General features: G+C 39.6%; 1 protein-coding gene across 8 annotated transcripts in view; it reads left to right on the top strand.

The window, feature by feature from the left end:
- GBF1 (golgi brefeldin A resistant guanine nucleotide exchange factor 1) overlaps positions 1-26,329 on the top strand; it is a 273,421-nt gene extending 247,092 nt beyond the window's left edge. For all 8 annotated transcript variants that reach the window (XM_040362371.1, XM_040362370.1, XM_040362369.1 and 5 more), the window contains 7 exons: positions 4,471-4,621; positions 7,627-7,757; positions 11,840-11,941; positions 14,545-14,658; positions 17,302-17,479; positions 19,950-20,072; positions 24,465-26,329. In XM_040362371.1, coding sequence (XP_040218305.1) covers positions 4,471-4,621; positions 7,627-7,757; positions 11,840-11,941; positions 14,545-14,658; positions 17,302-17,479; positions 19,950-20,072; positions 24,465-24,748 — 1,083 coding nt within the window. In that variant the 3' untranslated portion in view covers positions 24,749-26,329. The remainder of the gene's footprint in view (positions 1-4,470; positions 4,622-7,626; positions 7,758-11,839; positions 11,942-14,544; positions 14,659-17,301; positions 17,480-19,949; positions 20,073-24,464) is intronic.
- Positions 26,330-26,817: the final 488 nt, after the last annotated feature.

The following is a 26,817-nucleotide window of genomic DNA, read 5'->3' as shown; positions in this document are numbered from 1 at the left end:
CCGGTTCAGCAGTGACTGGCCGAGATTCGAATCATGTATGAGCTGACTGACTGTACCCAAGTTGGTCGACCAACTTGGGTACAACCCGCATTTTCGGATTTTTTCATGTGATTATTGCCAGCAAATATAGCCACTAGAAATAATCACTGTGTGCTCTCCCGTGGTTGCAGGAAGGATGATTACGCCATCTGTGGCCAGGTTTAGTTTCAAAAGTTTTCTGCAATTAAACGTGTGCGTCTCTAGCCTTTATGGGTCTTGGCTTAGATGGAGAGAAAATATCAGGGAGATAAAATAAGACGCTATCCTTGTAAGTTTTTAAAGGTTCATGTTTTTTTACCTTTTTGCATTCTATTCTGTGTAGTTTCTCCTGTCACTTCTCCTGCCTTTATTTTCTCTCCCTAATCCCTCAGCACAGTCTATGCCAATCCTGTTTTCTTTGCCCTCCGCTGCAGTAAATCTTTATGCTGTCAGCTGGTCGGCCTCTAGTGACTCACTGATTATTGGCACAGTGCCGACAATACAGGACAACTGAGGCTGTGCAACAACGCATTTATGGATTTTAAACAGTATAGGTACCTATGTTTTTATATTTTACCTACAGTGGATATAGAAAAGCATCTCCCCCTTTGTTGCTTTGCAGCCTGAAATTAAGACACACATTTTTTGTTTTATCCAGTTGTATTTACTATTGCAACGTATAACATCCTAGTGAAATATATAACACCAACCTGTCGGAAAACAAAAACAGAATCGCGAAGTTGGAAAAAGGATCACCACCCTCCTAAAAATTAACTCAAATTAACTCAAATGTAGCTAATCACTTTCTATTGACACACACAACTATTTGACTTTCAACTGTGATCAGTTGTGTTCAATTTGATAAGCTCACTGAGCATGAAAAGAGTTTCCCTGGCGTATTTCAGTCCCTGGTAGTGCAACTGAAGCAAACTACAATGGGTTTAAATTTCAATGGCTTTATCAATGCCTAGCCTAGAAGCACCGTGGAGTCTATTAAGAAGTGGAAGGTATTTGGTACAACACAGACCCTCCCTGGATGAAGACGTTGCTTCAAACTGGATGAAAGAACCAGAAGGACACTGGTAAGAGGGGCTACCAAGAGGCCTACAGCAACTCTGAAGCAGTTGCAGGAATTTGACATGAGTGTTGTGTGCATGTGACAACAATATCACAAATTCTCCACAAATGTGGCTTGTATGGGAGGGTTGTAAGAAAAAAGCCACTCCTCGGGATGCCACATGCAGTCAAGACTGATCTTTGTCAAAACGCACCTTGAAGATCGAGTCCACATGGAACAACAAATATGTCTGGCGGAAATCCAATACAGCTCACCATCCGAATAACACCATTCCTACAGTAAAGCGCAAAGGGGATTATATCCTGTCAATGGGGGTGTTTCTCTGCAGCAGGGTCTGGAGCACTTGTCAGGATCGAAGGAAAAATGGGAAGGGGCAAAATACCGTCAAATTCTTGAGGAACATCTGCTGCCCTCTGCCAGAAAGTTGTCAGTTGGGAAGTAGGTTTACTTTCCAACATGACAATGACCCAAAGTATATAGCAAAAATGACCAGTGCTTGCAGGAGAAAAAGGTAAATGTGCTTGATTGGCCTAATCAGAGCTCATATCTGTGGAATGACTTGAAGACTGCAGACCACAAACGGTCACCATTACATTTAACTGATCTTGAACAGTTCTGCAAAGAAGAGTGGGCAAATAATGCAGTCTAGATGTGTAAAATTAGTAGACATATCCCAACAGACTAAAGGCTGTGATTAACGCAAAAGGCAGTTCAACAAAATAATCAATTTTCCAACACAGTGATTTTTTTTGGTTGGTGTTCTATCTTTCTCTTTTGTATTTTATGAGTTGCACTGAGTAAATACAGATGGATAAAACAAAAACGATGTCTCCATTTCAGGCTGCAAAGCAACAAAATGTGATCATTTTAAAGTGAGTGATTTATTTTCTATACCCACTGTAGCTATACCTGTAAAAGGGGCCAGCACAAAGTAATCTATCAGGGCTTTAGTTTCTAACTACAGTTCCAGAAATACAATGTCTTTTTGCATTCATGCTTTGAGTCACTGGGTCTGCAAGAAATATGGAGATTAGCAGTGATGACAACCAGCTACCCAGAATTTTCTGTTGGAGAGCTTTGTAAAGGTAGTATCCAGGTTTCCCTCATGCAACCAGTTCAGACTTGACCAAAGAGGTCTAAAGAATGATTTTCATGGCTTTGCCTACTCTTCTGAACCAAAGAATGTACCATTTTGCTTCTGGATTTGTCTGAAAATTGATGGCGGCATGTAAATAACTTCTGTTGCTTGGTTTTCATTAACTGTTCCTGACTCTGAAATGAGGGCATGACAAAACAGAGTGAACAGTTGGGTACATATGCCATCCAGACGCCAACGTCAAACCTCCTTTTATGCAGCGATAGAGGTCTTTATGATCCATTAAGGTGCATCATTTGTGTCCGTCTTTTTTTCTGTGCCGTTAATCACCTTTTCTCTGTTTTTGGTGAAGGATGCTTAATTCTTTGTGACCCTTTGGTGTGAAATTTATAATTCTAAATTATAAATGTCCTTTTCTTTCTGGAAATTGTTTACCACTATCTATGGAGCTACTTTTCCTTCACTTTGAGGAGGACATGGCCTGTATAATTGTAGGTTACATGAGTGAATGTGTGCTCAGTCTCCATTACACCACAATTGTGAAACTGTCTGTCTTGATCTTGTGAATTTTATTCTAGTTCAGTGTTAAATAAGGTAGACCATGTCCATCCACAATTAATCAGGCATTTGCAGGAGTTATTTCTATGTTTTCAGCAGGAGCATATCTACATTTGAGGTTTATCCACCCAGAAACAGAAAATTGTGGATTAAAGGAGGAAGGACTGTCGTGCATTTACATCCTCTCTTGCTCCTACTCCCTTCATGTCCTCTACACATCTGTTGAGGTGGTCATACATATTCCTGGTCAAATATCTCACTATTTTATCTGAAGAGCAGCTTTATAGGAGACATATAATAAAAATGCAGGGATTACTATCCCAGACAATGATAAATGATTGGTTGATATGGTCGCTTAATAACTTTAATACTGTGGGTCAGTGACCCAGAACAAGTTTGCTAATTGGCTATCCGAGAGAAATCCACTGTCCTCATCGGCATTCTTGGTCAGGATTAGTGATTCAAAGTATTGTTGCCAGAGAATCAACAGTACTGACCATCATGTAGCATTTTCAGATTACTGCTTCCATGTTTTTTTTTCATGGTGCACAAAACAGCCTTGAATAATAATCCATAGCTCATAGCAAACGCATGCCCAAAGCCTTGTTGGGGGCCATAATCTGTTACTCTCATATAATACCGTTTTAACATCTTTACCCAGCCAATTTGACCATTCAAGCCTTCTTGTGTGTGTCCCTAATAATTTAACATCTGTCCCAGATTCCATGGGCCTATGGTCCATAATGGTTTCACAAACTTTTACCACTCCCATCATGTTCTTGGGCAATCAGAATCTGAGACCCATTACAAAACACCATAGCAGTTGGATTATTTGGAGTTACTTGTGTGGCTATAATGCTGGAATATGTTCAACACTCATTAGATCAGACTGATTTGGATGGGTGTCAAAACTTCACCGTTACAGATTGAGTCTAGTTGAATGTGACTGTTATCCAGTCTAGTCGAATAACACTTCCAGCAGCTTAGTGCAGTCAAACATGCATTTTATACATTTTCTAAGGCTTATGCTTGAGGTGATTGTAGCCATATTAGTGCAATTGTGACAGAAAATTGAGTACTGTCCGTGATACTTTTTTTATTTGCACGAACATATATAATTTTTCATGGACGAGCTTTCGGGTGTGTCCCCTTCTTCAAGGTCCAAGCAGTACTTGGACCGCGCCCCCCCCTCCCCCCCTCCGAAAGCTCATCCATGAAAAATTGTTGGTGCAAATAAAAAAAAGTATTACAGACAGTACTCCAATTTTCTCTAAGGCTTATGTAATCACAGCTGGAGTGACGAGCATCAGTGGCAAATGAAAGCACAAAGCAACTGAGTAGATGGGATTTTAGGGCCCTTTCCCACTGATGAGCTTTTGATGTATTCCCATTGACTTACAATGGAAGGTGCCTTTTTGGTGCGCTATTGAACTTGGACATTTGCAAGCGCAGATGCAGTGTGAACAGTTGCATAGGATTTATTTAGGCATGGCTTTCATGCACTTTTATCACCCTGGCAAAGCACTGCAAAAGCACATCTGTCTGAACGGGGCCTTATGTTTGTGGGATAACATTTAAAATTACTCAACTTCATTAAGAAGGAAATGCAGATACACTATTTATAGGACGACTGTAGTAAGCAATACATGTTAGGCAGGCATATTCCTAACTTAATGTCACAGATCTTGTATATTTGATTTATTTTTCGTTTTGATTTTAGCTTCTTGACTTGATGCACACACTTCATACAAGAGCTGCAACCATTTACAGTTCCTGGGCAGAGGAACAGCGCCATCTTGAGACTGCAGGAGAAAAGATCACAGCCGATGCTAGAACTTTGTGGTCAAACTGCTGGTGTCCATTGCTACAGGGTGAGAAATGTGTAATGGTACAGTGCTAGTCAAAAAAAAAACTTTTATAAATGATCACTTTTTCTAGCTGTAGTCTGCACAGTAAAATTAAATTTTTTAACAAGGAAAATCTTTCTGAAGGTCTCTAATATCCTTAGTCATAGGTTTATTTCTATTGTGCTGAACCATGTTCACTTTGTGTCATACGCTTCCCTATTTTCTTTTCTTTCAGAGCATGTATAGTTACTTTATGTGTGTGCATGAGGCAAAAGGCATAATTATTATAGTAGCTTTATTAAAGGGAACAGCACCAAATGCCAGCGTTATACTTTACGTTTTTTTCCATTCTAATGTGTCCTAGCTCTTGCCAGTTCGGCTGGTCATAGACTGTTTGAACCGTGCATGAGCAGGCTGAATGTAACAAGTTGATCGATCAACTTGGGTACAACCAGCGGTTGTGCAATTATCACTAGTGGCTGGCACAGCCGCTAGTGATAATTACGGTCTTCTCCTGGTGGGTATGGCCCCCCGCCCGAGAATAAAATGGCTCATCGGGAGGGAGTCCCCTGTCAACATTGTGTTGATGGGGGAACCCGTGGCTGCAGAAAATACATTTGCTCAGTGTATGGCCTGCATCACAGTGCATGCCTAATTGAAGATGAGATTCTTTGTTGATGGCAAGAGGGTGTTAAGGGGAGTCAAAAGATTTTAAAGGCCCAGTCACGCTGTTGCATTCCAGTGGCAGGCTTTTTCCTGCATAGTAACAACCCTATAAGTAGAAGTGCTTTATTCATTTCATGTGTTTTGATATGTGCAGACAAAACTTGGTGTCTGTTCTGCAGGGATGGATACTGGAGCCTGTTGGGAGTGTGTGCTTTAAATGCATCTTTGTATATCTGATTTCAGCTACCTGTAGACATGATCCAGATGTTTTTGGATATACAAACTACCGTACTGTGATTCAGGGTCCCACCCTTAACAGCCAGCTTTTTGCCATGTGAAAAATCTGTCTGGATCACCATTGTTCTTGAGAGAAACTGCACAGGCTGCCAGCATCTCTTCTCTTCCTGTTTTTTTCCATAGAAGTAAATATGCCTTCTGGCTGAGCAAGGCTGTCATGGGTAGTCATCGCAAGTCTACATATCCAACTGCCCTTTGAAATCTATAGGAAGCTTTATTTAAATGAGTTGTAAATCCTCAAGGTTCTTCACCTTCATGCATTCTATGCATGAAGGTGAAAACACTGTAGTGCAGCAGCCCCCCTTTTACTTAACTGAACCCCATCGTTCCATCGATGGTGTTTGAGCACAGCAGCTCCAGCTGTTGTCTCTGGTCCTCATTCAATAGATTGATAGCAGCGCAGCCATTGTATCCCGCTCCTGTTGTCAATCAAATCCAGTGACCCGGGAGCTGGGCCGAGTTTTGCTCTGTCAATGGACGCAGCAGCAGGACTCGGGCACACTCCTGCACAAATGCCCCCCTGGAATGCGGGTCTTCGAGGGGGCACTCCTATGTGGGGAAGAGCCTGGAGTGCCGCTGGGGGTCCCCAGAGGAGGATCGGGGCCAATTTGTGTAAAACCATTGCACAGAGGAGGTAAGTGTACCATGTTTGTTTTAAAAAAAAAAAAAAAAAAAACCTTTACAGCCCCTTTTTTAAAGCTATTGTAAACCTTAGACATAACTTATGAACAAAGCATATCCCTCTATAATGTGTACTTTTCTCAATATAGAACAGTGGTTCTCAACCTCAGTCCTCAAATACCCCCAACGGGCCATGTTTTCAGGTTTTCCTTTACTTTGCACAGCTGTTTTAGATAATATCAATGACATAGTATTACATACAAAGAAAATATCCCCCACACCATTACACCACCACCAACCTAAATCGTTGATGCAAGACAGAATGGATCCATGCTTTCATGTTATATACGCCAAATTATGACCCTATAATCTGAATGTCGCAGCTGACGGGACTCGTCGGGACTCGTCGGACCTAGCAACGTTTCCAATCTTCTATTGACCAATTTTGGTGAGCCTGTGCGAATTGTAGCCTCGGTTTCCTGTTTTTAGCTGGCAGTGCACCCGGTGTGGTTTTCTGCTGCTTTAGCCCATCAAGGTTTGATGTGTTGTGCGTTCAGAGATGGTATTCTACATACCTTGGTTGTAATGAGTGGTTATTTGAGCTACTGTTGCCTTTTTATCATCTCAAACCAGTCTGCCCATTCTCCTCTGATATCAACAAGGCCTTTCCTACCGCTCACTGGATACTTTCTCTTTTTCGGACCCTTTTCTGTAAACCCAAGGGATGGTTGTGCATAAAATACTCAGACCAGCCCATCTAGTGCCAACAACCATGCCATGTTCAAAGTCGCTTAAATCCCCTTTTCTTCCCCATTCTGATGCTTAGTTTGAACTTCAGCAAGTCGCCTATCTAGACTCCTAAATTCATTGAGTTGCTCCCATGTGATTGACTGATTAGCAATTTGTGTTGCCAAGCAATTGAACAGGTGTATCTAATAAAGTGGCCTGTGTGTGTGTGTGGCCACTAGTATTATATACTAGCTATATTAGAATTGCTTCATACTACTGTATATTGTGCTGGTGGGTATTCCTGTAGCGATTACTTTAATAACCGTACAGTATATCGGTCTTCTCATAACTTTTTATGACGTAGATATAACGTTTTTAGGAGGTTCGATTTTTAGTACCCCATATTTATTATGGGCACACAGTTGCCTGAAATGAGATTGAACTTGATTTTCCTATTTGGATCCAGCACTCTTAACACACCTCTTGCAACAAGATCCTGTCTGACATTGGCCATGTTGGCATTTGAATGTTCAGAAGTGACTTTTTACTTTGCTAATTAAAATCAAGTGAGATTGCAAAACATTTGCTTAGTAGGGTCAATTATTTTAATGACATATAGGCCTGCATTGTTCTGTTTACATGCAAAATGTACACTATGCATAGAAAATAAAACTGTATAAAAGGTAAAGACAATGTTTGCCATGTGTCATTTGCAGGAATTGCATGGCTTTGTTGTGATGCTCGACGTCAAGTTAGGATGCAGGCTCTTACCTACTTACAGAGAGCACTTTTAGTCCATGATCTCCAGACATTGGATGCACTTGATTGGGAAGCCTGCTTTAATAAGGTGAGAACACAGATACTTGTGTATTTCTGCAATTCTTGCTCTGAAAACTTCTAGGTAATCGTTAATCCTTGCAAATTTTGTCATTGGCTTTTATAATACATAAAAATACAATGATTAGATTAGACGGGCAGAAATAATGTGTTTCGCAAGGCCTTGTAATGTGTGTGTGTGTATATGTGTGTATATATATATATATATATATATATATATATATATATATATATATATATATATATATATATATATATATATACAGGGAGTGCAGAATTATTAGGCAAGTTGTATTTTTGAGGATTAATTTTATTATTGAACAACAACCATGTTCTCAATAAACCCAAAAAACTCATTAATATCAAAGCTGAATATTTTTGGAAGTAGTTTTTAGTTTGTTTTTAGTTTTAGCTATTTTAGGGGGATATCTGTGTGTGCAGGTGACTATTACTGTGCATAATTATTAGGCAACTTAACAAAAAAAATATATATACCCATTTCAATTATTTATTTTTACCAGTGAAACCAATATAACATCTCAACATTCACAAATATACATTTCTGACATTCAAAAACAAAACAAAAACAAATCAGTGACCAATATAGCCACCTTTCTTTGCAAGGACACTCAAAAGCCTGCCATCCATGGATTCTGTCAGTGTTTTGATCTGTTCACCATCAACATTTCGTGCAGCAGCAACCGCAGCCTCCCAGACACTGTTCAGAGAGGTGTACTGTTTTCCCTCCTTGTAAATCTCACATTTGATGATGGACCACAGGTTCTCAATGGGGTTCAGATCAGGTGAACAAGGAGGCCATGTCATTAGTTTTTCTTCTTTTATACCCTTTCTTGCCAGCCACGCGGTGGAGTACTTGGACGCGTGTGATGGAGCATTGTCCTGCATGAAAATCATGTTTTTCTTGAAGGATGTAGACTTCTTCCTGTACCACTGCTTGAAGAAGGTGTCTTCCAGAAACTGGCAGTAGGACTGGGAGTTGAGCTTGACTCCATCCTCAACCCGAAAAGGCCCCACAAGCTCATCTTTGATGATACCAGCCCAAACCAGTACTCCACCACCACCTTGCTGGCGTCTGAGTCGCACTGGAGCTCTCTGCCCTTTACCAATCCAGCCACGGGCCCATCCATCTGGCCCATCAAGACTCACTCTCATTTCATCAGTCCATAAAACCTTAGAAAAATCATTCTTGAGATATTTCTTGGCCCAGTCTTGACGTTTCAGCTTGTGTGTCTTGTTCAGTGGTGGTCGTCTTTCAGCCTTTCTTACCTTGGCCATGTCTCTGAGTATTGCACACCTTGTGCTTTTGGGCACTCCGGTGATGTTGCAGCTCTGAAATATGGCCAAACTGGTGGCAAGTGGCATCTTGGCAGCTGCACGCTTGACTTTTCTCAGTTCATGGGCAGTTATTTTGCGCCTTGGTTTTTCCACACGCTTCTTGCGACCCTGTTGACTATTTTGAATGAAACGCTTGATTGTTCGATGATCACGCTTCAGAAGCTTTGCAATTTTAAGAGTGCTGCATCCCTCTGCAAGATATCTCACTATTTTTGACTTTTCTGAGCCTGTCAAGTCCTTCTTTTGACCCATTTTGCCAAAGGAAAGGAAGTTGCCTAATAATTATGCACACCTGATATAGGGTGTTGATGTCATTAGACCACACCCCTTCTAATTACAGAGATGCACATCACCTAATATGCTTAATTGGTAGTAGGCTTTCGAGCCTATACAGCTTGGAGTAAGACAACATGCATAAAGAGGATGATGTGGTCAAAATACTCATTTGCCTAATAATTCTGCACTCCCTGTATATATATATATATATATATATATATATTTTTTTTTTATTTTTTTTTACAGCTTTAGTAGCTTTGTAATTACAGGCATTAAAAAAGTATGATTGGGACAAAGGGGCAGCAGGATTTTATCGGCACCGTCGTGAGACCTCACACAATTGTTTTAAAAACAATATATTTTATTTATACGTCTAGTTTAACAATACACTATAAGGCATCAAAAAACAAGGGACTAAACATACAAATTGAGATGTGTGTCCCTCTTGATAGTTACTACACCCCCCACATATATGGCAATACTCTAGAGAGGGCATAAAGTGTAGCTTAATGAACTCGACATGTTTCGCATTGACCTGCTTCTTCAGGAGATGGACAAGTAGGGGACCAGACACTAAAAAATAGATGTAGATACATCATAATATCACTCCTAGCGTGACCTTTGGTGCAAAAGTCATACAATGTGTTCATTTGGAATGGTGATATTTGAAACCTTTACCTCAAAAGGGAGATCTAATCGGCATGTACCACTGGACGATTATAGGAACAACTAGTATATAGGTCACTGAATACACAAAGCATAAAACCAATATGTGCCTAATTTGCATGCTAGTATATTGCTGGTCAAAACACCAGCAGAGGCATCAAGGCATGTACCACAGGGCGAGCATGGGAACAACTAATATCTAGGCCACTGTATACACAAAGCATAAAACCAATATGTGCCCAATTTTCATAATAGTATTTTGATGGTCAAGACACCAAGAGGTACATAATACATATCATTGTGATAAATGTTTTCAAAAAGAATAGTATTTTAGATGGTGGGATGGATGCAAATTGGGCTAAACCCCAATGAGAGCAAGCTAAAAAATGTCCTAAGCCAGGTATAGAGCAAAGGCATATCTGGCTTAGGAATATTTTTAGCTTGCTCTCTTTGGGGTTCAGCCCAATTTCCATCCATCCCACCATCTAAAATACTATTATTTTTGAAAACTTATCACAATGATATTTTAGGTGGTGGGATGGATGGAAATTGGGCTGAACCCCAAAGAGAGTAAGCTAAAAATATTCCTAAGCCAGGTATGCCTTTGCTCTATACCTGGCTTAGGATTTTTTTTAGCTTGCTCTCATTGGGGTTCAGCCTAATTTGCATCCATCACACCATCTAAAATACTATTCTTTTTGAAAACATTTATCACAATGATATGTATTGTGTACCTCTTGGTGTCTTGACCATCAAAATACTATTATGAAAATTGGGCATATATTGGTTTTATGCTTTGTGTATACAGTGGCCTTGATATTAGTTATTCCCATGCTCGCCCAGTGGTACATGCCTTGACGCCTCCGCTGGTTGTCGGCCGATTACATCTGCATTTTGAGGTAAATGATTCACATAACATCAGTGTGTTAAATTTGAAATAGTGATGATATGATGTATCTACATCAATTTTTTTGTGTCTTGTCCCCTACTTGTCTCTCCTGTGGGCCACTGCAAAAAATGTTGAGAGTCCAATGGGCTACACTTTATGCCCTCTCTGCAGTATTGCCAGGTAGAGGTGCCCCCATATATATGGCATGTAGCAACTATCAAGAGGGACACACATTTTATCAATGTGTATGTTTATTCCCTTGTTTGTTGGTGCCTTATACGGTATTGTAAACTATACCATATGTATAAATGTAGTTTTATAAAACAATTGTGTAATGTCTCTCGACGGTACAGATAAAATCCTGCTGCCCCATTGTCCCAATTTTTCATGAATCTTAGGATGTGGGTACCGGTATTTTAGAATTAATTTAGCACTGAGCAATTACTCTATAAATTATTGTTGGCTTTTGGAATACTGTTAAGCCTCCTACACACGATCGGATTATCTGACGGGAATTATGGGATTTTTATATGCTATACTTGCGCTCAGCTGGAGATGGAATATAGCACTTTAACATCAATTTTTTCACTTGATAAGACTGTTCATCTTGCACAATTTTTCATGTGCATATTGCTGCCTTTAGCACCTTTTTTTTATTTTCTTTCACTGTTTGGACATCTTTTTTAATTTATATTGTCTAGTTTGTAATTATTTGGTTTTATTTATTTTAATAACAGCGCAGCACCATCTACTATATATATATTTTATTTGTGGTTATGGACTGACCCTTTCGATGCTTGCAACAGTTATATCGCTATACTATATAGTAGCGCGGGAATATACATACAATTCATACTGCATCATGTTTTGTGTTTAAATAACTGGTATGATTTTCTATTTTGCAGGTGCTATTTCCACTGTTAACAAAACTCTTGGAGAACATAAGCCCCGCTGATGTGGGAGGCATGGAGGAGACAAGAATGAGAGCATCTACCTTGCTTTCAAAGGTAAATTGGAATTTAAGGGAAATTGAATTCTGTACTGAGGCTTTGTTTACTCTGTGCAGATTTCACATGCATAGAATATTTTAGGGATTCCACATGGCTGCTCTGCACAAACAGGAAGTGTCTGGAGCTGCTCTGCAGTAATTCTTCTTTCCCAGTGCATTCTGGGATAGGGTAACTGCCACTGCCTCTCCCCCAGCACCCAGCTAACACTTTATAAATGTTACACCAATGCACTGTAAAAGCGGTTACAGGGTAGTTATACCACACTGATGAATGAAAGCAGTTGATGAGTAGCAACATTACCACATCTGTGTGTACTGCACTGTGTGGAGCCCATTGTAATATCAATGGCAGGCAGTTGAGAGGCTTTAAAAACACTATTTAAACATGTAAGTAATATTTGCAACGCTGAATTATTAAGTGAATATATAGTCCATCCTAAATAAACATATAAGTGTCCATACATCAAAAAGTTCTTGCAATGATGTGATGTTTTGTGGTGATATAAATCGCAAACAAACATCCGCCATTTTATTGTAGACCCACAATGCAGCTTACGGCTTTGTTTCAGAGCGCGCCTGGACTATGGAGGCGCCGGATCGGGGATCGGGTCTCCCGGCGGAGGGGGGGGGGATGTCCCCTCCCGCTCCTCCGGTTAAACAACCGAGCAGCTTTTAGCCGCATCAGTTGTTATGTTTGGATAGCAGATCGTCGGCTCTAAACAACGGTACCGGGGATGATGCCTGCGGCCATCATCCTGGTATAACCCCCGAAAGCCGAGGACGCATATATGCCTTCCCTCGGCGTGAAAGGGTTAAACACAGAGTATTAATACACATGTGAATGAGCCCTGAGGGAAAATATGTTGTATAGAAAAGTTTAAACTGGATCTTAAGGCTCTGAGTTTTTTACCTTCATGCATTCTAAAAAGCCTCCTCTGTGCAGCAGCCCCCTAATACATACCTGAGCCCCATCTCAATCCAGAAATGTGCACTAGGGCCTTGGCTCTCCGGGGACTCTCCCTCATTGGCTCCTGCTGCTGTCAATCATTCAGTGAGCAAATGAGGAGAGAGGGAGGGGCCAAGCCGCAGCTGTGTGTGTGGGACAGGAACAAAAACGCAGCGGTAGCGTTTTTAGCGTTTTTGAGCATTTTTTAACGTCTGGCGTTTTTACAGCTCTAAGGCTGGAGCTTCAGAACTCACTGGTCCTGGGTTTTTTTTTGCAGCTTAAAAACGGCTCAGCCATCTACAGCTCTAAAAAGGTCATGGTGGGCATGAGGCCATAGACTAACATGGAGAGCCGTTTTTAAGCTGCAAAAAAAGCTCAGAAAAGAGGCTGTAAAAAAACGTCCATGGAAATGAAGCCTAAACAAAAACGTTATCACTTTAACCACTTAAGCCCCGGACCATTTTTCAGCTGAAGGACCCTCTTTGCAAATCGTCACTGCATCGCTTTAACTGACAATCGCGTGGTCATGCGACGTGGCTCCCAAACAAAATTTACGTTTTTTTTTTTTTTTTTTTTTTTTTTTCACAAATAGAGCTTTTTTTTTTTGGTGGTATTTGATCACCTCTGCGGTTTTTATTTTTTGCACTATAAACAAAAATAAAGCGACAATTTTGAAAAAAAATGCAATATAAAAAATATCCCCCATAAATATATAAAAAATACATGTTTTTTCCTCAGTTTAGGTCGATACATATTCTTCAACATATTTTTGGTAAAAAAAATCGCAATAAGCGTTTGGTTTGCGAAAAAGTTATAGCATCTACAAAATAGTTTATGGCATTTTTTATTATTATTTTTTTTTTTTACTACTAATGGCGGCGATCAGCGATTTTTATCGTGACTGCGAAATTATGGCGGACAGTTGACACATTTTTGGCACCATTGTCATTTATACAGCGACCAGTGCTATAAAAATGCACTGATTACTGTGAAAATGACAATGGCAGTGAAGGGGTTAACCTCTAGAGGGCGCTGTAGGGGTTAAGTCTGCCCTAGTGTGTGTGATTCTTACTGTAGGGGGGCGTGGCTGTGTGTGTGTGTGTGACGTCACTGATCGTCGTTCCCTATGACATGGAACAGACTATCACTGACAAGCCACTAGGGAGAACGGGAAAGGTTTGTTTACACCTATCTCTCCCCGTTCTTCAGCTCTGTGACCCAATCGCGGATCACCGGTGGCGATCGGTGATGGAGCTTCCGACCGCGTCGTGTTCTTAAAGGGGACGTACCTGTACGCCTTTGTGCCCAGCCATGCCATTCTGTCGACGTATATCATCGTGTGGCGGTCCTTAAGTGGTTAATTGGGCATTCTTTCCAGGTATTCTCCCAATAGAGAAAGAGGTTGCTTATCGGTGTGTCTAACAGGAATGTCAATATTTTGTAGGAGGGAGAATGGCAGGTAGTAACAATGAAACGTAAAGGTAGTAGAGGAGAATGTGTTTGCCATGTGCTCAGTCTATAATTTGTCCAACTTTTTACCTCAAAATACAGCAGGATGACCTAGTGGCTGATGATTGAAGTACACAATGCATTGTCTCCTGCTCAGAAGTATTGTTGTTCAGAAGAAATATCAGTAAATGTTTCTTTCAATTTAGGTCTTCCTACAGCATTTGTCTCCTTTACTGTCTCTTTCCACCTTTGCTGCTCTGTGGATGACAATACTAGAATTTATGGACAAGTACATGCACGCTGGCTCCAGTGACTTGCTGGTAAGTTAATACTACCTGGGTTTTACACATTCTGCACTTCATTGGCCACATGTATTGCAGTCTTGATTCTTGCCTTTTTATGGCTTAATGAAAAATGGTAGGAAGGTCAAGATCATTCCTTACTTAATGTACAAGATGTATCAACCATTTTTTTTTTCTCCAAGCAAATAGAAAAGATTAATATAATATATCATAGTATATGCTTCATAGGGTGAAGAAAGCAAATTAAAAGAAAGTAGTAAAGTAGACAATTGCAGCCAAAAAGGTGTCATTCTTGGTCCTGTGCTGAACGGCTGACCCTGCAATTAGTTCTCTGATTGGAGAAGGTAGAGAAAACAATGTCAATTCTCCACTTTGTTCAATCAGAACTTGTATTCATTAAAAAAAAAAGAAAATACTATACGGATGGCATATTATAGACTGCGAAGGACCCCATAAAACAAATTATATTTTCTTAATTGCCGATAAATCAATTAGTGCTGTTAATAGTAGCCTACCACTTCTATAATAAACATATATATCCTACATTTCAACGAGAAACTCAGTATGAGGGGATATACTCAATATATGCCCATGTGGAATTAATGGAAAAAATACTGCGCTCATTCAATTGGTGTCAAGCAGCAACTATGTGTGTTATACAACGGGATAAACAATAAGAAAAAAAGCTGCGCTAGTGAAAATTATATGCTATATACCAGGGATATGCAATTAGCGGACCTCCAGATGTTGCAAAACTACAAATCCCATCATGCCTCTGCCTCTGGGTGTCATGCGCGTGGATGTCAGAGCCTTGCTATGCCTCATGGGATTTGTAGTTCTGCAACAGCTGGAGGTCCGCTAATTGCATATCCCCGCTATATAATAAAGTGAATGTATAAGTAAAGTGTCAATAGACTCATAAAGAATATAAATTAAATCTTATAAAAGTAAATCAATCTTAATAAGTGTGGTGAACTGTAAATCACATACAATCCATCATGAAATGATATAGTCCATAAATGAATTCATAACAATAAAGTACAAAAAATTGAATATTCAGGCTCTAAATCTCCAAGTGAAAAATAAATATCCACAGCATCCAGAAACGTGGGGATAGAAAAGAACCTCCACCTTGATAACACACTGCCTCTTACCAGCTGTAAATGATCTCTTATTACAGGAGATCACAATCGCATGTAATACTGATAATCTCCACACGAATCTCCACCAGGGAAAACGTTATTGGGATGGTTGCCTCGTTCAATGTGTCATTGCAAGAAGTGCCATATAAAAAAGTAAAACTCGCATAGTGTAAAATCCTGAGTACATCTTATTCAGTCAAACAAAAATGTGCACTTACATCAAATTCCAACGCTGTAAGCATAAAAACAATCGGGCCGACTCCTTGATCTACCTGCCCATATCTTCTGGGTCTGGCTTGCGACACGGTGACATCAGAACGACGCTTACCCAACGTTTTGTCTCAATGGGGACGTGGTCACGGGATACCTAACGGGATAATGTTTTCCCTAATGGAGATTCGTGTGGAGATTTTCTGTATTACATGCGATTTGTGATCTCCTGTAATAAGAGATCATTTACAGCTGGTAAGAGGCAGTGTGTTATCAAGGTGGAGGTTCTTTTCTATCCCCATGTTTCTGGATGCTGTGGATATTTTTCCCTTGGAGATTTAGAGCCTGAATATTCAATTTTTTGGACTTTATTGTTATGAATTCATGTGGAATTTTGCAATTGCCGGAAGTGGCGAAGCTTGAAAATTTTGATTTATCGAAAAAGTCTGGTATTTTGCTTCTCAGCCAACTCTTTGATAATGATGTATTTCAATTATTTGATAAGTTGCCAGTGAAGTATCATTTGTCCAATAAATGGATTTTTTCAAGCAAAGGTCTTTTTATTAAAATATAATCCTTTATCAATTCTAGCTTTGGCAGTATCGGTAAGACTTGCTAAATGGGGACTCATAGAAAGTATATATTCTTCTATACTAATGATAACTAGAACTAATTCACAAGAGGGTAGTTTTGGATGGTGGAATAGAGACTTTGATATACTTGGTAATGAGGAGTGGGGGCAAGCCTTACCCAAAATAATATTTTTTTTTTTTTTTTTTATCCCTATCCTCCTCGCAGCGCTTGACTCCGTTTTTTATCATTCATAGAGTCCATTATACTCCTTTAAAACTGTACTCTTGAGGTTAAGAAAATACTCCAAATTGTCCAAGATGTACCTCTGGCGTAGGTACACTTATACATATTCTGTGGCGATGTCCATGATTGCATTGCTGCTGGGAGTATGTATATGATACTTAAAATTCCCTGTGTTTTACACAAATACAGCTTGATCCAAAAATTGCATTGCTAGGGATTATATAGGAAGATACCCTCCCAGCTGAAATTCAAGTGATGTGGATGAGCATTATGTATATGGCTCGCAAACTGATATTACAAAAATGTATATCAAACTACCGTTAACGATGGATCAATGAATCGCAGCAACTAATCTTATTTTAAGACGAGAGGAACTGACCTATAAACATAGGTGTCCTTAAAAATTTGCCAATCTAATTCAGTGATTCAACAGAAATTAAATTTGCTACTTCTGATTATGAGCAAACTTTTTGTTTTTGTTTTATTTTTTTAGATGGAGGCCATACCCGAATCCTTGAAAAACATGCTGCTAGTTATGGACACGGCTAGAATATTCCACAGTGCAGACTCACGGACAGGATACTCAGACCTTTGGGAGATTACATGGGAGAGAATAGACTGTTTCCTGCCTCGGCTGAGAGAAGAGCTTTTCAAGCAGACAGTAATACAGGGTAATTCTCAACAACATCTATCCGACACCTAACAGAGCGCTTGTGATTTGAGGATCTGCAGTCTATTGAAATTTAAACAGAAAACATTAAAAATATCAATAGACCTTCCCATTTTATTTCTAAAGGAAAAGCCGCTAATATACAATCCATTACCGAACACCCTTTTGAGAACTTTGATGCCACTCCATGTATTTTGCAATCACATCTTACACAGAATAGACAAAACTCCCATTTGCGTACTGGTTGCTGAGCTCTTTCCCCGGTTGAGACCTGCCCAGCTATGACATGCTGAAGACTGGCCATCCACAAAGTGATCCAAGTGGGAGTTTTTCCTGTTGTGTCTTTATTAAAATGGAAAGCATTGCCCTGTGTCATTGCCCAGTAGTTTCTTTACCTGGCCAGCTTTTAGCTGCAGATGGCGTTTGGCGAATTATTCTTGAACAGTTTTTAGAGCCACAATATTTTGACATTGCTGTTGCTTTCCTATTAGCTGGCAGGAGTGCATGATTATGGGGTGATTCTAAAACTATTGAATGAATAATCTTTAAAGTGGATGTAAATCCTCTCCTATACCCAGTGAAGTGAACAGCCTCAGATGAGCACAGAGATAAAACAAATCTCCCTACATGCATCTCTGCTGTCTTCAGCTGTCTATATTCTTTAGAAAGTGAAGACTGTGTTAGAATTTTTACTTCCTCTTTCAGAAGTGGGAGGCGAGTCTGGGCATACACTGTGTGACAGCTGATTGGAGGAAAGGCACACACGCCCCCTCCACATAGGCATTAGAAGGAAGATGCTTTCTGTGCTGTGAATAGACCAACTCTTTTCTAATCTATTTATAGCAACCTCCCCGACACAAATTTTCATCTGCTTTAATCTCCTGTTGGAGAGCTTGTTAGAAGTTGTGCTGATAAAAGGAACAAAGCGGCAGAAATTCACAGGACTTGATGCTTTGGATAGAGATGACAAAACACTAGAGCTGTGCCCAGGTCAAATTTCATGAATCAGGTTTACATCCACTTTAACAAAGTGATATAAGGTAAAACAGGAACACTTGCAATCATTTGCTTTTTGAACAGCATCAGACCTCTTTTAGAATGTAATTATTCTGATCACGTGCATTGATAACATTTCCAGATCAGTTACAGTGGGTAAAATAAGGATTGAACACGTTACCATTTTTCTAGGTAAATATATTTTTCATGCCAAGTACACATGATCGGTTTTCCCGTTGGAAAGAGTCTGATGAGAGCTTTTGGTCGGGAATCTTGACCGTGTGTATGCTCCATCTGACTTTTTCCAATGGAAAAACTGCTAGAAAAAGATAGAGAGCAGGTTCTTTATTTTCCCGTCAAAAAATCCGATCTGAATTTTTTCCTATTGTGTGTACGAATTCCGACGTGTAAATTCTGTTGCATGGTCGGAAACAAATCATCGCATGCTCAGAAGTGTAGAACTTCATTTTGTGTGACCGTGTGTATGCAAGGCAGGCTTGAGCGGAATTCCGTCAGAAAAAAACATCCTTTTTTTTTTTTTCACGGGAAAACCCGATCGTGTGTACGGGGCATAAGGCTTGGTTCACATTGGTGTGATGCAGGAAACCCTATGTATTCACTGCAGTTTCCTGCATTACACCTGAGTTGCAGGTAGTTCACACCGCAAACCGATGGGAGTGTCAATACAAAGTTAATGACACCCCCAGATCGGTTCGCATACAGTAGAGCAAACTGTCAAACAGATTGTGGTGTGGACAAAAAAGGGTCCTGCATGAGTTAGGGCAGAATATGATGTGAATTCAGTCATACAATCTGTTTGGCTGAGTTCGCATCTCACGGACATCGCATGTGATTTGCTTAGCAGTGCGAATCACATGCAATGTCTAACATCTCACCATTGTGAACCCAGCCTAAAGATGCTATCGTCATGACATTTTCACCACATGTCTGTAACAACCCATGCAATCCATACATACAAAGAAACAAGTTCAGAAATTAAGTCATGTGTAAAAATGGAAAGACACCGGGAAAAAGTATTGACCACATGAAGAAAGAGTTGCAAAAAGGCATGGAAAGCCAAGACACCGTCTGAAATCTATCAGTAATTGGACAGCAATCCGCCTCTTGTCCGTGCAAATTAATATCAGCTGGTTAAGTCTCAACTGGTGGTGACATGTTCAAAACGTATTACCTGTGTACGCTGTGCATTTCGTTTTTAACAAAGATGAACATTTTGAATGAACTGCTTTAATTTTATCGGTCGTTAAATGATTTCTGTACCTAGAATACTACCATTTCTGTATTCCTTGATCATTTAGGTAACATAGGTTGAATCTCTCACATCTTCATAAAATTGGCCTGTCTTTTGACAACTTTAGCTAGGTCTGTCTTTTAAATTTAAAATATGCAGTGATAGCATGACCGTCCTTCCTAATGTGTAATACTGAAGGTAGATTTACATTTTCTATTTACAGACCCACCCCATGTATCTGCAAGTGAAGCACATCCTCAAAAGACTCTAGGGCCTGCTTTTGTTCCTGCTCCTACAGAGCCCAGACCTGTGCCACAGCCAGCTCATCCCGAGCAAATACCAAGTGGTAAGTATCCGTCTTATAAATGGCTCCCATTCTGTTTGTCACAAGTTTTTAGTAGCCGATTTTTTTCAAAACTTTGAACTGAAAAAAAGGGGGTTAACCTAAAAAGTTGTGCAAATAATACAATCCATAGGAAATTTATACAGTGCATTTGAAAAGTATTCATCTTGACATTTTCCACATTTTGTCATGTTACAATCAAAGACGTAAATGTATTTTATAGGGATTTTATGTGATGGACCAACACAAAGTGGCACATAATTGTGAAGTGGAAAGAAAATTATAAATGGTTTTCAAAATTGTTTACAAATTCCTGCAAAGTGTGGCATGCATTTGTACTTGGCCCCCTTTACTCTGATACCCCTAACTAAAATCTAGTTTTATCAATTGCCTTCAGAAATTGCCTAATTAGTAGAGTTCACCTGTGTGTAATTTAATCTCAATATAAATATAGCTGTTCTGTGAAGCCCTCAGAGGCTTGTTAGAGAACCTTGGTGAACAATCAGCATCATGAAGGTCAAGGAACACATCAGGCAGGTCAGGGATAAAGTTGTGGAGAAGTTTAAAGCAGGGTTAGGTTATAAAAAAAATATCCCAAGCTTTGAAAATCTCACAGAGCATTGTTCAATCCATCATTCAAAAATGGAAAGAGTATAGCATATTGCAATCCTACCAAGACATGGCCGTCAACCTAAACTGACAGGCCGGGCAAGGAGAGCATTATTCAGAGGAGCAGCCAAGAGGCCCATGGTAACTCTGGAGGAACTGCAGAGATTCACATCTCAGAACAACTATTAGTCATGCACTCCACAAATCTGGCCTTAAGTGTGGCAAGAAGAAAGCAATTGTTGAAAGAAAGCCATAAGAAGTCCAATTTAAAGTTTGCGAGAAGCCATGTAAGACACACGGAAAACGTGGAAAAAGGTGCTCTGGTCAGATGATGCCAAAATTGAATCTTTTGGCCTAAAAGCAAAACTCTGTGGCAAAAAAAGTATCCTGAACACACCATACCCACTGTGAAACATGATGGCAGCATCATTTTATGGGAATGCTTTTCTTCAGCAGGGACAGGGAAGCTGGTCAGAGTTGATGGGAATGTGGATGGAGCCAAACACAGGGCAATCTTAGAAGAAAACCTGTATGAGTCTGCAAAAACCTTGAGAATGGGGCGGAGGTTCACCTTCCAGCAACACAACAACCCTAAACATGCAGCCACAGCTACACTGGAATAGTTTAGATCAAAGTATATTCATGTGTTAGAAGGGCCCAGTCAAAGTCCAGACATGAATCCAATTGAGAATCTGTGGCTAGACTTGAAAATTGCTGTTTAGATGCTCTCCATTCAATCTCATGGCGCTTGAGCTATTTTGCAAAGAAGAATAGCCTAGATGTACAAAGCTGGTAGAGACATACCCAAAAACACAGAAAAAGGTGGTTCTACAAAGAATTGACTGGGGGGTATTGAATACTTTTTTCAAGGCACTGTATATAAACCGTTAAAAAATGATGCCCCCTACACTTTACCAGGATACCAAATATAAAAATATAGTCCAGTTATAGTTCTTCAAAGTGTGTGTGTGGATATATATATATATATATATATATATATATATATATATATATATATATATATATATATATATATATATATATATATATATATATATATATATATATATATATATATATATAGTGCCTTGCGAAGTATTCGGCCCCCTTGAACTTTGCGACCTTTTGCCACATTTCAGGCTTCAAACATAAAGATATAAAACTATTTTTTTTTTTTTTTTTGGAAGAATCAACAAGTGGGACACAATCATGAAGTGGAACGAAATTTATTGGATATTTCAAACTTTTTTAACAAATAAAAAATTGGGCGTGCAATTATTCAGCCCCCTTAAGTTAATACTTTGTAGCGCCACCTTTTGCTGCGATTACAGCTGCAAGTCGCTTGGGGTATGTCTCTATCAGTTTTGCACATCGAGAGACTGACATTTTTGCCCACTCCTCCTTGCAAAACAGCTCGAGCTCAGTGAGGTTGGATGGAGATCGTTTTCAGTTCTTTCCACAGATTCTCGATTGGATTCAGGTCTGGACTTTGACTTGGCCATTCTAACACCTGGATATGTTTATTTGTGAACAATTCCATTGTAGATTTTGCTTTATGTTTTGGACCATTGTCTTGTTGGAAGACAAATCTCTGTCCCAGTCTCAGGTCTTTTGCAGACTCCATCAGGTTTTCTTCCAGAATGGTCCTGTATTTGGCTCCATCCATCTTCCCATCAATTTTAACCATCTTCCCTGTCCCTGCTGAAGAAAAGCAGGCCCAAACCATGATGCTGCCACCACCATGTTTGACAGCGGGGATGGTGTGTTCAGGGTGATGAGCTGTGTTGCTTTTACGCCAAACATAACTTTTTGCATTGTTGCCAAAAAGTTTGATTTTGGTTTTATCTGACCAGAGCACCTTCTTCCACATGTTTGGTGTGTCTCCCAGGTGGCTTGTGGCAAACTTTAAACTACACTTGTTATGGATATCTTTAGGAAATGTCTTTCTTCTTGCCACTCTTCCATAAAGGCCAGATCTGTGCAGTATATGACTGATTGTTGTCCTATGGACAGAGTCTCCCACCTCAGCTGTAGATCTCTGCAGTTCATCCAGAGTGATCATGGGCCTCTTGGGTGCTTCTCCTTGTATGAGCTGAAAGTTTAGAGGGACGGCAAGGTCTTCGTAGATTTGCAGTGGTCTGATACTCCCATTTCAAAATTATCGCTTGCACAGTGCTCCTTGGGATGTTTAAAGCTTGGGAAATCTTTTTGTATCCAAATCCGGCTTTAAACTTCTCCAACAGTATCTCGGACCTGCCTGGTGTGTTCCTTGTTCTTCATGATGCTCTCTGTGCTTCTGAGACAGACACAGTGCAGGTGCATTTATACGGAGACTTGATTACACACAGGTGGATTCTATTTATCATCATTAGTCATTTAGGTCAACATTGGATCATTCAGAGATCCTCACTGAACTTCTGGAGAGAGTTTGCTGCACTGAAAGTAAAGAGGCTGAATAATTTTGCACGCCCAATTTTTCAGTTTTTTATTTGTTAAAGTTTGAAATATCCAATAAATTTCGTTCCACTTCATGATTGTGTCCCACTTGTTGTTGATTCTTCAAAAAAAAAATAGTTTTATATCTTTATGCTTGAAGCCTAAAATGTGGCAAAAGGTCGCAAAGTTCAAGGGGGCCGAATACTTTTGCAAGGCACTGTGTGTGTGTGTGTGTGTGTGTGTGTGTGTGTGTGTGTGTGTGTGTATGTATGTGTATATATATATATATATATATAGTGTGTCTCCAATCTTAATGCAGTGTAAAACCCAAAACTGCAAATGTAATATAATGCAGCTTACCAATCATTAGATGTGGTGGCTGCATTTTTTTTCTTTTTTTATCTTGTAATCTGCCCAGTAACACACCTCCTGTACTATAGTGCTTACACTCTGGATGAGGGAGCGCAGAGACACCTTTTCACAGTAGCATTGTCAGTCTAGTGGGAGGGGGCTCTTGGATGTACTAATAGCAGCTTTAGATTTTTAGTTTTGTTGAAAGACTTGCTGGCCAGATAACCAGGTGGAAATATATGAAAGACAGAAATAAAAAAATGCAGCCGTCACGTCCAAGAATTGGTAAGCTGCAATATGATGTTTGGTGTTTAATGTCACATTAGAAGAGCACTTCCGTGGTAAGGAAAATTCACCAAATATTGGGAGCTTTGTATTACTAAAGTTCAGATGCACAGACTGCTCTTTTAAAATGTCCAAAGTTTGAGCCAATCTTCATCTCTCATCTCGGACCCAAGGAAAATCCAAGCACCATGAATCGCCAATACCCACACAGAGCAATAAATCTAAGCATGTATTTCAATATTAACTGCAGAATCATAAAAACGAAAACGCACTTAATTTGAACGGTGCAGAACAGCACTTGAAACAAGCCAGTATTATTCACTTGTCCCTGAGTTTCATTGGTGCTGCTAGGAAGCATGATGGTGTCAGAGCAGTATACAGACATCCAGATAGCCCCAGGGCTGGTAGGGGCACATTCCACTGGCCATGCCCTTCCTGTTTCGTCGGATGCCTTTTTTTTGGACACAGGCCAAGAAGAGTTTGTTGTAAACATGTAAATTGTATAAATTAATTTCTTTACAATTGGACATGACAATTATCTGCTTGAATTTATTTCACCCCCCAAGTCATTGATAGTGGTCTTTTGTGGTGTTTTTACCTGATATGCCCAAGGTCTGAAACTGGTTAGATACCCAGGAAATGTAAATCACAGTTGTGTATTTTTTTCTGAGTACAGGGCTGTCTTTGCAAATCATTTATTTTCTCTATCCACAGAAAATGACTGTACAAGCCCTGGATTATCTGCCGTTCCAATTCCTGGATCTAGCCCTTCCTGTGCACCCATGAGGATAAGCCCTGTAAATGAGATACCTCCTCCTCTAAGTCAGTCTCCTCTCATCTTGCACCCCCTACCATCTCATTTGCAGGTTGGAGTTCCACCGATGTCTCTGCCAATCATCCTAAATCCTGCATTAATAGAAGCTACCTCTCCTGTACCCCTCCTGTCTACTCCTCGACCTGCAGAAACATCACTATCACCAGTCTCGGAGGTCAACTAATCACCTGCTTTTCAAACCTAGGCCTGATTTACTTTGAACTACTTTTTGTTTCTGGCATGGGAACCAATCGCCATTTTATTTAATGAACATGGTAATCGTAAAACAATAAACAATAGAAAACATTTGCAAAGGATTGTTCTGGAAAACAAGCCTCCTCTTGAAATTCTGTTTTGGATCATCTGTCTAGCCATGCTGGTTGCTTGTGTTACAATCATACCATTGTAATGAACTCTGTACACTGTAAAGATATTTTATATCGGAGAAAAAAAACACAGGTAGATCTATAATTCATCATTACATTGAGTTCTAGTTATTTTAAATGAGTGTGAGCCATCGTTTGTAAAAAAAAAAAAAAAAAGATATCTGCTGAATAATGACCCTTTCCTGAAAACTGTTATCACATGCAATGGAGGCACACAATTATGTGGCACGCAATTAAACAGATTTGCCTGTTTGGAACTGGAAATACTTGGATGTTTTGAGGATTAGTTCTAAGTGATATGCCTAATTTAAAACTCATTAGCTCCGCCTTCAAAATGGCTGCCTCCAGTGTGTGCTGGCAGTAAACACGTGTACATCTGTCATTATGTTATTAGCATGCAGTTATATTTTATTTTTACTTAAAAACACCAAAGGAAGCACAGGTGCTATTTTACTTCCATGCCAGGATAACCAATGTTCCTTTCTCCACAAGCAAGGTCATCTTACTGCTATTCTGTAACAGTGCTGCAATAAGAATCTGTCCACTCCTTCAAAATATATGTTCAAAACGCGAATACTCTTTACGTTTCATTGGTTGTATCACCTTGACAGATGAGCTACATTTACCAGAATAGATCCAAAGTGTGAAAATGTCCTTTTAGGTGCAATAGCACAGTGGCTGGAATACTGCTACTTCAATTGAGGATGTTCATAGAATTTGATTTTTAAATTATTAAAATGTTTGCATGGACTGACGTTGATGACATAGGGTTTGATTTACAAAGCAAACACGGGAATGTTACCCATAGCAAATATGTGGCTTTCTTATTCCACTTTAGAAAAATATCAGGTGGAATCTGCTTGTTATGGGGAACAAAGCCTAGTGTTTCTACACTTTTCAAATCGGTAAATCTGCTCAGATGGATTTTAAATGCTGTCAGTTTTTATTCTATGTAAGAGTTGCTATCCACATTTGTACAGCTTCTTTGTTTTTTGTTATTAAATAGTATTAATTACATTGTTTAACCCATTCTTTTTCTTAATGGCCCTATGTAATTGGTTACAGAGCGTTGTAGCTTTCCCCTTTCAAAGTTTACACTTGTACCCAGGCACTGTGATTTCTCTGTCTAGTGACCATGTACATTAATTCAGTAAGATTTTAGCATACATTTATATTTATTCCTGTTTCATTTGAGGTAGAGAGTGCAATTTATTTTCCATGCAAAAATCTCTCAATTCTCAAGTTTCATTTGTCTCTCTTGTATGGTTGCGTATACCTACAAACTGCTCATCACTATACATATACAGATACATAGTGTATATAATGAATGCAAAATAAAATGTACTTTTTATGATGTAATAAAGTCAGTGTATGTTTAATATGCTGCACTTCAGTTCTCTGCAGAGTTTGGGATACAATTTGAGACCATTGCTTGTGTTGCATAAAGACTTTTTTTGGGGGGGGGGGGGGGGGGGTTGGGGTTAAACCTTTGGTTAAATGAGGGTCATCCAATATTTTTCACCAAAAATATTGGACCCTCGGCTTTGCAGTCTGTTTTCAAAAAAGGCTGTGATCTAATGATCTGGGGTGTATGGGATGGTTGCTCAGAGTCTCTCCCAGAAGGATTTCTTTGGATCAGAGAGGGTTCGCCACACATGCTGCCTAAACTATGGTATAGATTTATGGATTTTTTTTTATACTAGTAATGGTGGCTATCTGGTGATTTTTATATTGGGACTGCGGCGGACAATCGGACGAAACTGACACGTTTGACACTTTGTGGGAACAAGTGACACGAATACAGTAATCAGTGCTAAAAATACACAGTCACTAATAACGCTGGCTGGGAAGGGGGGGGGGGGGTTAA

Source organism: Rana temporaria, chromosome 8 (genome assembly GCF_905171775.1).
Source record: "Rana temporaria chromosome 8, aRanTem1.1, whole genome shotgun sequence".
Lineage (NCBI taxonomy): Eukaryota > Metazoa > Chordata > Amphibia > Anura > Ranidae > Rana > Rana temporaria.
Note: the sequence above shows the minus strand (reverse complement) of the source record. Positions and strands in the feature narration are given on the sequence as shown.